The sequence below is a fragment of the Dromaius novaehollandiae genome, chromosome 1 (genome assembly GCF_036370855.1).
Source record: "Dromaius novaehollandiae isolate bDroNov1 chromosome 1, bDroNov1.hap1, whole genome shotgun sequence".
Lineage (NCBI taxonomy): Eukaryota > Metazoa > Chordata > Aves > Casuariiformes > Dromaiidae > Dromaius > Dromaius novaehollandiae.
The window spans coordinates 192,557,980-192,573,451 of record NC_088098.1 but is presented as its reverse complement, the minus strand read 5'-3'; the positions used below and the strand labels follow the sequence as shown (position 1 = coordinate 192,573,451).

The 15,472-nt window shown below is 41.8% G+C and overlaps 1 protein-coding gene across 2 annotated transcripts in view; it reads right to left on the bottom strand.

Moving 5' to 3' along the window:
* The window catches only part of DCLK1 (doublecortin like kinase 1), a 244,698-nt gene extending 233,622 nt beyond the window's left edge, over positions 1 to 11,076 (bottom strand). The window contains exons 1-2 of one of the 2 annotated variants that reach the window (XM_026098293.2): positions 10,765 to 11,076; positions 7,182 to 7,570 (exon numbers count right to left, since the gene is read on the bottom strand). In XM_026098293.2, coding sequence (XP_025954078.1) covers positions 7,182 to 7,557 — 376 coding nt within the window. In that variant the 5' untranslated portion in view covers positions 7,558 to 7,570; positions 10,765 to 11,076. The remainder of the gene's footprint in view (positions 1 to 7,181; positions 7,571 to 10,764) is intronic. The other variant, XM_026098292.2, reaches the window with a different exon arrangement.
* Positions 11,077 to 15,472: the final 4,396 nt, after the last annotated feature.

Here is a 15,472-nt window from a genome sequence, read left to right as displayed (position 1 = left end):
AGGCCTTCTAGGGTTAAATATCTTTATTAGGAGCAATTTTATATAGCAAAACAGAAATACAGGACTACTGCCCCCTCATCATGTCACAACTTAAGACTTAACACTTGCTCTTTAAGCCCCCAACACTCTGCTTCAGGGAATTTAGTCTGGGACTGTAGTCAACACAGATGTTCCCAAAGCCCAGACCCATACAAACATCAACTAAATGGTCAAAAGCTCAATACCCTAAAGATATCTTACCTCCTCTACGATCAGTAAACTCTGTTTTATGGTGATATTCAAAGTTTAAGTACTCCTAATACTAGAAACACCTAAGTTCAAGTTTCCTGAACTTAAGGCCCAAGCCTCACATTGACAGCAGCCAGAAATTTCAGTGTCTGGTCTAATCCTTTAGTTCTTGTAGTGTTTGTGTAAGGAGGAAATCTCAATGGAAAGAATAAAAAGCATTCACTTTGATTTTCATCCTCACTTCTTTTTCACAGTTACCTTAAGAAAGGGAAGAAGACTGCAAAGAAGTTTTACAGTGGGCTTAACTACTGCTTCCTGAAGAGTCACTCCCAGCTGCTCTGAGGAGGAGGCAGGGAGGTCTGTAGTCCTTTAGTCTCAGACTAAAATGAGGAAGCTCCTGAATCAGGGCCTGGAATCAAACAGGCTCACTGCAATCAGAACAAGACTAAAACTATCAAGTACAGCTCTAACACTTTTTTTTTTTTTTGGTAACCTTTGTCAACCATTGTCTTGTGGACGATAGCCTCACCACAGTAATTTGTACCTGAGGGGAGACAGAAGCTGTAATTTGCTGACAGCCAACACCAGCAATAAGTTAGTTTCCCCCAGCTCCAGAGCAACAGAGAAACACACCTCTGAGAGGTGTCTGAACCTGAGCACAGTCAACTCTTAATCTGGGTCAGGCCTAGGCACATAATACAGTCCCCAAACACAGGCTTTGACTAACCAACAGGAGGAGGAGGAAGTTAACCTGTACAGGAAATAGCAATCTTCAAACATTAGATTTTTAAGAAAACACATACATGGAGAAGGGACCTTAAGCAGAACTATAGTAGGGACAGCCTACTTAAAATATCTACTAGACTGCAGTCCCCCAAGAGACGGGAGTGAGCACTTCACAGTGCAGTCATCTGTCACTAATGAAATCTTGACTCTTGATTACAGTATCAATAACAATTAGAATTTAAAAAAGGGGCGGGGAGGACATCCAGCTGCTTTGGAACATCTGAAACCTACCTAGGAAAAAAGCCTTAGTAAACACTAGAAAGTACCTCTTCCCTGACAGCCCCCCTTCCTCCTCACCTTCTCCCAGCAACAGTATAAATTAAACACACCCAACTTTATCCATTCAGAAAAAGGATACACGGTGCCCGTTTTCCATTTTTGAACCAGTAATCTCACAATTTAAGTTGTATGAGTGCTCAACACTTAAGAAAAATCTAGAATGTAGCAAACAAAGTAAATCTTTGTATTCAAAGGCTAATCAGAAAGCCAACCCTGTAAAAGGACTCATTTGTGCTAAAAATAAAAGATAAAATAAAGCCTACTACTTGCAGGTATACTTCTGTCAAAATTTAATGCAGCTAAACCACTGGAGCCATTTAACACCAGAGGATAGTTCTCCTGGGTCACAACAGAATGTCATAACATGCCTCATGTTAAAAATATAACCAAAAAAGAAAATCTGTATGCGGAGTGGGTGCTAAGGAGACACTGAATCATTGCCTGAAAATACTGAAGCTTTCCCGACATGAACGTTTGACTCCCTCTCTCTGGTGTATTGACATTAACAGCTTATTTGTATTCTTCAGCTTGCTAATATTCTCATTACTAGAATGTCCTAGCCACTACCTCTTAAAAGAGATTATTCAGATTGTTCTTCCAGGCTGAAGGCAACCTAACCCAAAATGGCCTCACGAAGAAGGCCTTAGCAGGTAGAAAACCCTGGAGAAGGAATAGAGAAGCTCTTTGAATTATGTAAGCAAGGAAGCAACAACCATTCCTGTCGGACAGCATGACTGCTACTTCGTTGTTTAAAATAGTGTTGGTTTCTCATTTGAGGACATCTACTTGGAAGAAACGGTTAATCCCCAAGCCCACCAGAGGTAGAAGAATAGCAGTAAGCACACTTTGTGCCTCCTGCTGAGGCTGCTCAATGCAACAATCATTCATTGCAGTCCATTTTCGCAATGAATAGAACAAAAAACAGACTAAGAGAGCAGGAAAGGGGACTGACACCCCTATCACCCAGTGCAACAGCTATACATATCCTTCCTCACTTCCACCCTTTCCATTTCACACAAGCAAAAGGCAAAGGAACAACGCCCTGAGGGGAAAGGACATAGAACTCTGACAGTCCCCCACTATGCAGAGCAGACTGCAGAAGGAAGATGACCTGAACCAAATAAGTTATTACCTGATAGTTCCCAAATGTGTCGCTTAATAGAGCAATAACCTAGTTAAACTATATTACTGGTGCCTTGTCTTTTTGCAGTGTCTGGAAAAATGCAAGGAGATGAAGCATCTTCAGGAAATAAACCTACCCTACCCAATTTCACCTAGCAATCGGATGCGCCACGAAACTTCTAGAATTTGGAATAAATCAAATCTCATATTTTCAAAAGGACTTTCTTGTATTTTGATTTATAGATGGCACATTGTTCTTTCTGCTCAGGTCAGACTGAAAAAAAAAAGTTTTCCCCCTCTTCCAAACACAAGCAAGAAAAAAAAAATGCACCACCACGAGCCTCAAGTAAAAAATTTCCTCACTCTTGGTACAAGCAAGATAGGCTTTGTACTTGCACAAAAATATCACTGGAAAATACCTAGAACAAAAAAAAATCATGAGACCTTCCAAAAAAATTGTTTAGGAAGACACACTGCATATAATCTGGCTAATGGGTGAATCTTCTCAAATTCATCAAACAATCAAGCAGTGCCAGAAAGTCTAACAGTCCTCAACCATTTTATGCAAGAGGATTATTCAGCTGTTTGTTTATTAAACAATATAAGAATTGCAGACATTTCTGTCACAAGATCCAGTGCAAACTTCACTAACTTTGAGAGACCTGGATAAAGGCCACACTAAATACCCAGTGTAAATTCAGTCCTATAAACAGATGTCCACATAGATCCAGCTCTACTAACATTTAAACAGACACTTCACTATTATTATTTTGATAGTGCATTACATATGCTTATGTATCTTTCCAGCCCATCAGTTCCTAACTGCCGAGGTCAGCAAGATTCAGAAGAGCATTAGCTATAGAGCACATCAGAGACCAGGTCAATCAGTTCCCATGGGCTAATGAGGTTGGGCTCTTCGCCACCACTGCTGGAGCAATGGCAGAGCTGGCAGCAGCAAGAACAAGAAGGAGAGGGGAAGGCAGAGGTAAGAGGAATGAGGTGACAATGGGAGTAGCAAGACCCCCGCACACATACATTGGGAACTGCCATAGCCCACCACTTTAGCCAGGAGACCCTGCTTCCGAATCCTCCACTGGCAGGCAGCTTTCCTGCTGCATCAAACACAAACTGCACTGCCTCTGCTTGGAAGGCTCTTTGGTCTAGCTTCATGGGGTCCATCACCTCCTTTGGTGTGAGATTCCTGTCTCCACAGAGTTACTAGCAGTTATAGCCATTACCAGATTTTCTAACTAGTACATTTGTGCTTTTTCAGACAGATCCTTCAATTAGGATTAGAACTTTGAGATAATTCCCTGGAGACATGTGTTTTTCTTCTTCAGATCATTCCTTAAAACTATTTTTACCACTAAGCCTACACAGTGCGAGTGCATGCATGCAAATCTTTGTAATAGTTTGGCAGTGCACCCAATATTGACATGTGACAATACTGTTTCCTAGTACTCCTTTGCCCATCTTGTGGTGTGGGGGTTTTTTGATTTCTCTTTGATTGCAAGTTCTCTACAGCAGGGTTCATCTTTTGTGGTAGGTATTGTGGAAACCTAAAACAATTGATTCTGGTTCATACCCAAGACTGAGGTAATATTATAATAAAAATTAATGAGAAAGGGATGCAGCTCTGGCTATGGATTGATTCTGCGGTCTTTGTTTCATGAAGCAGGACCCCAAGAATAACAACTGTAAATAATACCCTTTATTTTAGAGTTATCCTGCTCACTTCAATTTATTATTGTTCTTGTTAGTGCTAAATGTTCTTGGGATAAGAACCATCAATCCACCTTTGACTTTGTTTTGAAGATGTTACACTAGTCCTTGGAAAAGCAAATGGAATTAGTCTCCTTTTCTGAGACCTTATTTACAACTAGACAATTTAGTCTTAAGAGCAGCTTCCTCTTCATTGTTCTCAGAAGCTTTGATTACATGTTAAACCAAGAGAAAAAGGCATTTCACATTTGGAAGCCACTCTCTAATGGTAAAAGGGTCCTGAGCATCAGTCTGACAAAGGTAATCTGAATCCACTACATTCTTTCTTCAGCTAAGGTGAAAGGAGAAAGGAAGTTACTGAGTGCGTGAAACTTTTTACAACAGTGCATACCCTGTGTTATCAAAGCCCAAGAAATCCCACATGTCCCAAGTCTTTGAGAACATACAGGGAAGCCCTTAGTTTCAAGTAAAAGGAAGATGTGCTCACAGACTTCAAAATAACCAGCAGCACAAGCACACACACATGCCAGCTCTGAACTGTATGCAGGGCAGAACTAAATGTTACTGACGGAAAATAGCTCCTTTACAGCTTTTGTTCTTCTGGTACTACTTTCATGCAGGTCTATGTATTTAGCTCTTAGATGAAAAGCAGTGGCTATGTTTTCCTCAAGAACTAGTTGCTTCTCTGTCTTTATTCACCAGCATGGGATGGCAGGAGTAGAGCGACTTTGTCGTAGACATAAGAGGAAATATGCATCATCAAATAAAGGCCTTATTGCATTTACCTGACAACGAAATCACTAACTTAGCATCTATGAAAAAAGACTATTATCCAAATTCATAACAGTCTCATGAAGTTAACTCATACGGCAAGGGAACAGTCTCACTATGAACAAAGCAATGCTTTATATTCCAATAGTTCGAGCAAAACTGTCATTTGGTGAGAGGCAAAAATTGTGATTTTCCAGCTATTTAAACATAAAGCAGAGCTGCAAGCTAATTAATGCTGTACCAGACCATCCAAGCTCTATTAAATTTGTATAGTAAAAAGTGGAAAGGGCTTATGTAAAAACCATCACCACCAACTTGAAGCATACACAGGACAAGCAGGTATGTTCATTAGAAGGATAAGGAAGAAAGTCTCACAGAAATAAAAGAAACTCCAGAGCCCTTCTTTTAAAATTAAGCTTATGCCTTGGTACTGACACTCATTTTGACTGACTGATTCATAACTGCAATATTATTATTCTCTAGGAGGACAAAATAAACCAGGCTTATCAGGTAACAGAATTTATTTCATCCTCTGCATTCAGTTTGTTCCCCCCTCCCCCAACAGCTGGTTTTGGCTGGCAGCAAAAGACTGCAAATCAACATTAATATCAATGATACATGCTTCTTGGTGAGCATACCAATCAAATAAGCACAATTATTTATACAGCTAATGAGAAGAAAGTATACAAATGCTGTTTTTAAAGAGATGTTGATTAATATTGGTCTACCCTTACAGAAATTGATTTTCTCCACCAATTAAATACTGCCCTGAAAAATACAGTTCTAAGCTGGCCCTGGAATTCAAGACATTGATCTTAATATCAGTTTCCTTTGTTTCACTAAAACTCTGGTCCCAACCCTGAAAACCCTTACTCACATGGGCAATCCCACCACTCCAATTTTCTCTTTGAACATCCTCATGCTGTTCTGTATTCTGTTTTTTAAGGCAGGGAGGATCATCAAGAATATTCTCTTTTCAAAACTTCTCCTTAAAAAGCTGTCCTCTACTATGAAATCTACAGGAAACAACTTGGTGGTAGCTGAATATCTGCTATGCCAAGATTGGCTTCTCTTTCCAGAACCTTATTCAATCAACATTAACAACTTCTTCTCTCCCCCCAACTTACTCAGCTTCTGATCCTCTCTCATAATATACTGAAAATTCTTTCACCTAGTGCTAAAAATGAAAATCCTGAAGAAATTACAACCTCTGTTACAAATCTAAATGGGCTCTCCTGCAGCTATAGCCACAGAGAGATGACACCCTTTATCAGATTACTTTCATAAGCATTAACAGGCCCATGCCCTAGTCTACAGGGTTGCCCATGGCACGTGGGGCCAGGGGTAAGAGGGGAGAGAGACCAAAACCAAAGTTGTTCAGGCTTTACTTCCTTTCTACAGAGCCAAAGCTATGCCTTTAAACTTCACAGACAAAAACAACTTTGGTTATAGTCATGTACTAATTAATGCTTTCAGGCCTTACATGTTCTGATGTTTTATACTGAGATGTTGCCTACAGATAGTATGTGAAGCCAACTACAAGCCAGGAGCACTTTATGCTGGAGTAACTGTTAATGCTTTATGTTGCAGGTACAGGAGTCTTACGTGAGAGTAATGTAAGGATGCCACTGGACCAGGGAAGAGGAAAAGGAAAAACACTACAGGAGAGAAAAAAGTTGAATCTATTCAAACCATCTGCCCCTGCAGAGCCAAAGATACAACAGTACTCTAAGAGGTTGCCTATGTTTATTCCACTGCATGAGTGGAGAGTACCTTACGTAGGGCTTGTATTACTTGGCTTAATTACTTGTATGGAAGAGTTTGAGTTCTTCACTTGAAAGAGACAGGCTTTTTAAAGGGGGGGGGGGGGAAATCCATCAGAACTGACTTTCATGTAGAGGTGAAGATACCTGCTGATGAGACCTAAGAAAACAGGCACCATGGACCTTGTCAAGTATAACTGACTAGACCCTCGCTGGCATTTCAAACACACAAGTTCAGAATAAGCAGCAAATGAGGTCTTCAAGACCTAGGACTATCACCACTAGGTTAACAGAAAGGGAACACTCAAGACACTTTCAAAAAGAGAGAAGTAAGGAAAGGCAAGAATATTTCACAGCACAATTTAAAATACTTGCAATTCAAGTTATACCATTGGAAATTCTTTTCTCTATCAATAATAAGAATACTATTACTCATTTGTGAAAGACTTAAAGAAACTTAACAAACATTGATTCAAATACAACTTTACACCTCCAAATCTTATTGCTGACCTTCTACTAGCTGGTCCAAGGAGGAAATCTTCTTGGAGCCATCAATTGTGTAGATTGTTCTCACCCCCTGGGGCAGATTCACATTGTCAGACAGAGTTCGGGTCAGATCAGCCAGCAGAGCCTCAAAGGATCTAAACCGGTCAGGGGAGATGGCATACACAATTCCTTTGAAATACCGGTCTCCATTACGATAGAAACGAACTTTCTTAGCTTTTTTCTCAGAACTGAGGGTCTGTAGAGTACGGGTTCGGTAAAAGCTGCAGTGGGCACTGTGGGTAGGGCTAGGCAAACCATTTACCCGGGACCCTCTGCCATACCGCTGCGCTTTATCACGCTCATCAAAATGCTCCAGCTCCATATCTCTCCCAAAGGACATCTTGAAGTTCAATCTAAGGGATGCACAAGAGAAGAGAAAAAGTTTAAGAATTTACACATTTTAAGAGAGCTCATTTTGAGACTTCATATTATATACAGGGCACACACAGAAGACTTCTTTCCAAGTTCAGAAAAAAGCTTGAATGAAGACATATTACATTCACATGTTCATTTTATAGCTCTGTCATGCTGTAAAGCCTAGTTTATAAGAAGTTAGGGTTTTATACACCATAGAGATACCACTCGTGAAACCAACTGCTTAGCAATATGCAAACATAAAAGAAGTGTCCATTCAAATACAGTAAGACCTCCAAAACAAAGTTGAACTACTAGAAAAAAAAAAAAAGCAAACATCAGCTTTCTGCTTTTTCTCATCCTACATTCAGATGATATTTGAATCCTATTAGAAGTGACATAACCAGTTGGCATTCTAAACTGTTTGCCCCAACTAAACTGTTTGCTCCTGCTGTGATCGCAGAAGTTACCATCCCAGAGGGCAATACTTGTTGCCAACCAGTAAGCAATTAAGAACTTTTGGAAGAAAGATGTTGCAGGTTGGTGAAGAGAATCAGGACTGTCACTACCAGTAAGCTGACTTAGTGGGTCAATTCCACTACTAAAAAGCCCTTGCTTATTCCAATCATTGGTTTCCCTACAGCCTAAGCTTTGAAATAAATTACTTCAGCTGTCCTTGTGCAAATACTTTGCACACTCTAAACCAACAGAGGTGCTCAGATGTCACGGAATAAATAACAGAGACCAAAAAAAAAAAATTAAAGGGAGTCATGATACTAGTATTACTCAGTGAGCAAGCTACTTTAATGCTTTATAAAATTACCACATGTATTATTAATATCCCAGGCCTAATATTCAGATTGATCAATGCTGACAGATTCTTTCATCAGGAAAACTATCACTGAAGGATTGCTAAATTCAGTGTCAGCAGGCAAATTAGCAATTTATGTCTTCCATGTTTGACAGCAGCAAAGACACTTCAGTAAGACGAATTCTGACCAAAATGATCCTGAGTGTTCAATATAGTTCACAAAAATGGAAGCTTATATTTTCTGAAATGAAACTAAGGAAGTATATACTCGTTTTCCTTTTTATGACCAGCACAAGATTAACTACCACAAATGGGATGATAATCTTCATAAATAAAATGAACAAAAATGATTCAAAAAAAAAATCAAAAGATCATTAGGTTCAAAGCACATTTCTTTAGCTTAAGAGCCACCTACATCTACAGTTATCTGCAGAATAGCAAAGCACAGTAAGTTTATTTATAGCACAGATACACAAACCTAATTTAGAAGTGGTCTCTCTCATTGATTTCCAATGAAAAGGAAAAAAATAGCAAGCACAAGCTTTTTTCAACCACTAGTAATTAGGTGACCATTAAAAAAAAACAAACCCACAGACCAGCTGTAAAGCAATAGGAAGAAATAAAAAAAATAAAAATAAAAATAAAAAAAATAAAAGGCTTGATACTCCTGAGCTTATACAAGTTTGTATTAAAACAGTGATTACACAGTTGGACCCTGATGGTGCAAAGCTGTAGGGGATGTGCTCAACAAATTCTTAGAGCTGTTCACGCACTTAGCTGAAGCAAGTGCCTAAAGCTAACCCACCAAGGCCCTGCTCTTGCAGGGAAGACATTTACCCTGGCTTGGTTACAGCTCACAGCTTATTCTGTTACACAGGTCTATAGGATCATGTGCTTATGTATATATGCAAGATTTATATTTGTAAATACCTGGCTTTAAAGCTACCTAGTTAACATTTACTGCCTTGTATGTAGGAAAAAATAGATTATCATCTACATCGTTCTACATCAGTGCACTCACACACACCACTGGTTAGAAAAACAAGGAAATTTGCTCTGGCATTTCAGTGACATTTCTCTGGGGGTTAAATAGAAAATATTACTTAATGGCCACACTTAGGACAAATATTATACCACTGTTTCTGTATAAAATATTTATTTGTAAGTGTTTGGCTTCATTTTTAATTCCAATAAGAACCATTCATTCAGCTTTAAACCATCCCAGGAGAACTCACAATTCAAAGACTATACCTCGGAAGCAACGCCCGCGACACGAAAAATGGGTTGTTCCTAGATCTGCTGTTTCATTTGCTCAAATAATCTCAAACACAGAAGAAAAAAAAAAAAAAGAAAGAAAGAAAGAAAAGAAAAAACAAGTTTATATGAAGACACACTTTTCAGTAGTCTTTCAGCTCAAATAATTCCAGATTATGGGGTGGGGGGGGAAAGCAGCGTGAGTCACTGCCCTTTCTTCCACTCACTTACGCTTTAATCAATAATGGCTATAATTCCCACTGAAGCTCTTTAAAACAGAAATAGAGCCCCTTGAACAACGCAGCCCTGCCTTTTACAGAGTTCACACCACAAGGTCAGAGCAGACAAAGAAATTCTAAATAATTTGATCCCATCAGATGTTTCTCTATAAATGTGTGTGTAAAAATATATAAATAAAATAACACGACACACCCCTGGAAAACCACCATGCCCAGTAACTCACAGCCTGTACATCTGTTAAGGGGTTATTTATAATGCAGGTGTGGGTGAGCGATTACATAAAACAATCATCCACGCTAAGCCAAAATACCTGCCGTGATATGACTGAGACCCAATTTAAGACCATTCACAGACTACGAAACAGACTAAGGCACTGGGGGAGGAAAAAAGGCACGAATACAGGCGACAGCGGCTTAAAACAAGGGTTTATTTTGCTGGGTAGGGGAAACGTGTCTGAAATACAAGGGGGCTGCTGAAGCCTCTTACGTGACACCGAGCGCTCGGGCTCTGCCACAGCCCGATGGCGCGACGCGAGCCGCGCGCTGACAAAAACGCGCTGCGTTGGCAGCTGGCCGCACCGGGGCAGAGCCGGGCACGCACAGCAGCCCTCCGCATCCAAGGCGAGACACCCAGCCGCAAGCAGCCGCCGCCGACAGCCTGCTGCTATTTCCGAGGCCGCTGCGGGGAGCGGCGGCGGGTGCCGGCGCCCCGGGCGCTCGCAGCCCGCCGCGGAGCCGCCTCTCCCGCGAGGCCGCCGCCGCCCCACACAATGGGCACAGGTGCACCGCGCCGCGGCGGGCGCCCAACGGCCACGCCCCAACGGCCGCCACAGCGGCCCCGCGCGCCGCCGCCCCGCGGAGCAGGGGGCGGCCGGACCCCCGCGCTTACCTGCTCTGCGGAGCCTCGCGAGCACCTTTCCCCGCAGATCCGCCGGCTGGGCGCGGAGGGAAGGCGGCGGCTCGAAATGGGAAGCGGCTGAAAAGCAGCGGCTCCCCCCCCCCGGCGACCACCCGACTTTAATCGCAATAGTTGCCGCAGAAAGCGGCTCGGATGCCTTTGTTACGCCTCCCCCGGCTGGACAGCGCTGCTGGGGAGCCCGGGCTGCAGCTGCTTCGCCTTTCTTCTGCTGCTGCCGGTTGCAGTGATTTGCATTAGCCCAACCCTCATTGAGATGCGGCTCTTCACACCAGCCTCTCGCGGGCTCTCCCTCCAGAGGGCGGCGCCGCCGCCGCCCCCTTTCCCGCGGCCCGTCCGTCTCCGTCTCCCCGGCGCGCCCGCCCGGCCCTCCGCGCTGCAGAGCAGCGTCCGAGCCGCCTGCGGCAGCGCCCGCCACGGCCGCGGGAGCCTGAGGGCAGCCCGGGGCAGCGGGCGGAGGAGAGGCCCTCGCCGGGGCGGCCGGTCGCCCCTAATGGGCCCCGTGAGGCGATTCCGGTCGCCGCCTGCCGCCACCTTCTCCGCCTCCCTTGCTGCCCCGGGGAGCCGGCGGGGAAACGCACTGGGCCCGGAGAGGCCGCGGCCCGAGGCCCGAGCACCTGTTACAAGTGTGGGTCCCACGCGTGTCGCTCGGTATTCCCACGAGTCTTGCCTGACCCCCCAAGCGCTGAGACCCCGCTGGTGCCCTGTGATGGGGCTTCAGCACTGAAGGTGGCATTGCCGTGGATTTAGGTACTAAGGTCAGCAGGCATCCTCATGGCCTGCGGTGGCTGGCTGACCTTGGAGGTGACTAACCTCCATAGATGCTGCAGTTTTTATGCTTAAATTTCCCAGAAGATGCGTTTGGCCTAAAGCGTCTTGGACTTGATCAGACTAACTAACTCTGCTCATGCTTGAGCCCCTCAGGCCTCAGTGCGTGTCTGCTGAGTCAGCCTGCACACAAAAATTAGGTATGGCTGCTATTTTCTCCTCAAACACTTGGTAATTCTCCTCTTTAATATAAAAATCTCACTGATTGAAGCATTCCCGAGGTGGAGGACCTGGTTTGCTTTCCTCTGTGCAACAAGGATTTTAACTCCTATCTTTTACTTGTCAGGTAAACATCCTAGTGCGCAGTCCAGGGGGACATGGAAGGAAACAAAGCAAACACTTTCTGTCCCTTCTGCTGAAACTGTTCTGTACTCTGGAAGAATTAAAAATGCATTAGATCAGAGAGAGGGAATTCTTCTGTAACCTAGTGGTTAGGGCACTCACTTGAGAAGACAAAAGATGGCTTTGTGTTCCTGTATTGCAGACCGTTCATATATTTTACATCCATAAACCCCAAAACAAGCAATGGAGTGGGGAGTTAAGCCCAGGGTGCCTTCTGCCAGTAAAGGGGCTCCTGCTTAATCTGTCCCTTTGGGCAAATGAAGCCTTCGTTCTACAAAAACTGAAAGAGGCTTGAAAGAAGGGGATGGAGCACTCTCCTTCTTCCCTATACCCCTAGGATAGTCCACAGACAGGCTCTTAGGAGACAGAAGATTCCCTGAAGGAGAAAAATTAATTGTTGCTTTGTCTTCAACATCCTGGAGGAGTTCTTTAATCATGAAACTATTGCATAAAGCAGAGACAGGAGTATTCTAGCTAGACTTCCTGTTTCGTTAGTTTTTGAAAGAAAAATGACCGCCTAGGACCTTCAGGAGAATCTCTGCTTGAAGAAGTAATAGCATTAAAATACTTGAGCACCAGAAAGATTCAGAAGTTAATGTACAACTCTGTCCTCAACTCTTTTTTAACAGCTTGCTTAGTTTTTGTGGATCTCATTCTGAGGCACTTAATTCTCTCCATATATTCAATGTTGAGCTTAGGCACTTAACTATGGACTGTCATTTTTCAGATGCAAGTTCCTAAAAATTGAGCACCACCACATTATTTCACCAGTTATCTTCCTTTTTAGTCTATTAGTTTTGAAAATCTCTAATCTGTGTTTAGGTATAACAGATATGGTGATAGTGGTAATTATTATTATACTTGGTTGGAGAATCAAAAATAATTTTTAAAAATTCTGATAACCTTGCATTAAAATTCTGGTTTTTTAAACTGCTTCTGAGGTAGCTTAACAATGAAATTAAATGTTCATGACAGTCTTAAATTATTATACTTTGATATGAAAAAACAAGAGATCTCAAAGATTACTGCTAGAAAAGACTACCATGGTCTCTAGGCCCATTCTCTGACAAAGTAGGATTGTTCTTTAACATTCTTCAGTGCTGTTTAGCCCAGTTCATTTTAAATGTCTCAGGTAATGGGGCTTCTACTGCTTCCCAAAGGAGACTTCTCGTGGAAGTCGAGTTCCTCCAATTATGTGGAGGTTTTTTCTGACAATCGGGTTAATGGAAAATTTCTTATGTTTAAGCTCATTACTTCTGGCTATAGTGCCCTGTGTTCACGTACATAATTTATTTCTCCCGTTGGTGTTTACATTTCTCTGACATGTATTATTTATGTCCAGCCTAAGTGTGCAAAATACTTTGCAGATGTTCAAGATAGGATCCTCACTCTTATTAGGTTACACTTTAAAATAGAAAGACAAGCACAAAGGAAACAAAGATAAAAAGGCAACAATACAATATAAATCAGTAATAAAGCATAAACCTAATAGACAAGAATCTTTTAAAATATGTTTATTTTTCTATTCACAGCATTGTGTTTAACATGAAGGTACAACACGATGTAGTATGAAATGTTTGCCTTCTTCAGGCACATTTGTCATCTTTTTCTTTCTAAAGCACTTTAAAAGAACGTTCCCCTTTACTTTTTTTATGTGTTTGTCCATAGCCTAAAGTAACACAATGCAATTCTAAATGGAAACAAAATTTGTGTAAATTGTTTCAACAGATATATAGCCTTCCTGTTAAAAGAACTCCATTGTTTTTTCTCATATGAATTTGTCTTTCTTTCTTGCATGGATTTTGGAACTTTATGTGTTTCCAGTGCCCTCCATAATAATACATGCTTCATGATATAGTCATTTAACCTTCCTTTGGATGACCTAAGTAACTTGGGCTTAACATCTTTGTCACTGTTAATCAGGTTTTTCAGATCTAACAGTATTCCAGGAGAGCTTTTCAGAACATTTCTAATTTTTAAGCACCTTTTAGAAATGTGTGCAGGAGAATTGGATACAGTTACATCACCACCCAATGCTAAAGGTTGCACCAACTGCTTTGGAAGATCATTCTGGGAGCTTCCCTTTGGTTGGCTAGCCACGATGAGCTGTAAATCCTTTTCAGAGTCACTGCTTTCCAGGACACTGTCTCCAGTCTTCTAAACGTGACCTACATTCTCTGTTCCTGCTGAATGACCCTGCATTCAGCTGTCTCAAAAAGCATGTTCACATAACCCTGGCTTACTAAAGGATGTCAGTCTCCCCATAGAAAACCTGCTTTGTCTTTCTATTATTTAGTGCTCTATGCATTTTACGCCATCTCCAAATTTTACCATTAACGCTGTTAAATATTCCTTCAGATCCCTGATAAACTTATGTAGGAGCACAGGAATGCATTTTCCAAAATGTGAGGGCTTGACCCCCAAGGTCAAGTGCTGAGGGTGTTTTCAGAGCTCGTTCCACTTCGTGTCAGAGAAGCAGTCAGCTCTCAGGGTGCCAAACCTGGCCCAGGGAGTTGGTGCGAGCGTTGTCACGTATGCCCGTTTCCGCCAGCAGCTTGTGCCGGCTCTCAGCAGCCGTCACAGCAACTGAAGCTGCACCAGCTAGCTGGGTGTGCAAAGGGCACCACAGAGGCCGCGGTGTGGGGCAGCATCGTCCTACACAGACACCAGAAATACATTGGGAAACACTCGCAAATGAAAAGGAACGGAACTCTATGGTTTCTTCGAGAATCACCCAAGGGATAATGATTAGCTGTTTACAGTTACTTTTGGAGATCTATCAGTTAGTCTGTTTTTAATTAATTATTATGTGTTACACTGATTTTGTATAACACTAATCACTTAATTAGATTGATGTACTGCTGTGTGTTGGTTGCTTTACAGGAGCATATGTCGATGCAGTCACCTTTTTCAATCATATTCGGCAATCCTATCCAGAAAGCTACTGAATTTGAAATGCTCATTGGCGCTAATTGTCTTCTGTATTGATTACATCACATAGTAGGACTTAAATTGTTTTACCTGCTACTGATTCCATAGTACCTAGAATGAAATAGTCAAGGTCATCTTCTTTATGTTGTCTAAATACTAGCATAACAATGACTTTATCTGAATTTTTAATACTTCCTCAATATTCTTTGGTTTCTTAGATAGCAACATTAATTGCTCAGAAAGCCCAGGAATAAATTCTTTTTAGATTATGTTAAATTACTTGTGTATTTTTTTTAATTATTTACATATTATTTTGGAAAAAAGCACAGCATTCATCAGTACAATGTGACTGCATTATGCAAAAGTACTCATTGAATACGTCTGTCTTTTTTGCATTGTTATTGACAATTTCAACTTTTTGCTTCTAAGACTTGCAACTTTGCCAAGATTTATTTTGTCCCCAGCACTTCTTTTTAAATTCCATTTTAATACTAAATTCCTTAGTATTTCTGGCTGTAAAATTTCTCACTGATGATTTCTCAAATATCAGTTGTGTGTATTTTATTTGTCCAGACTTAAA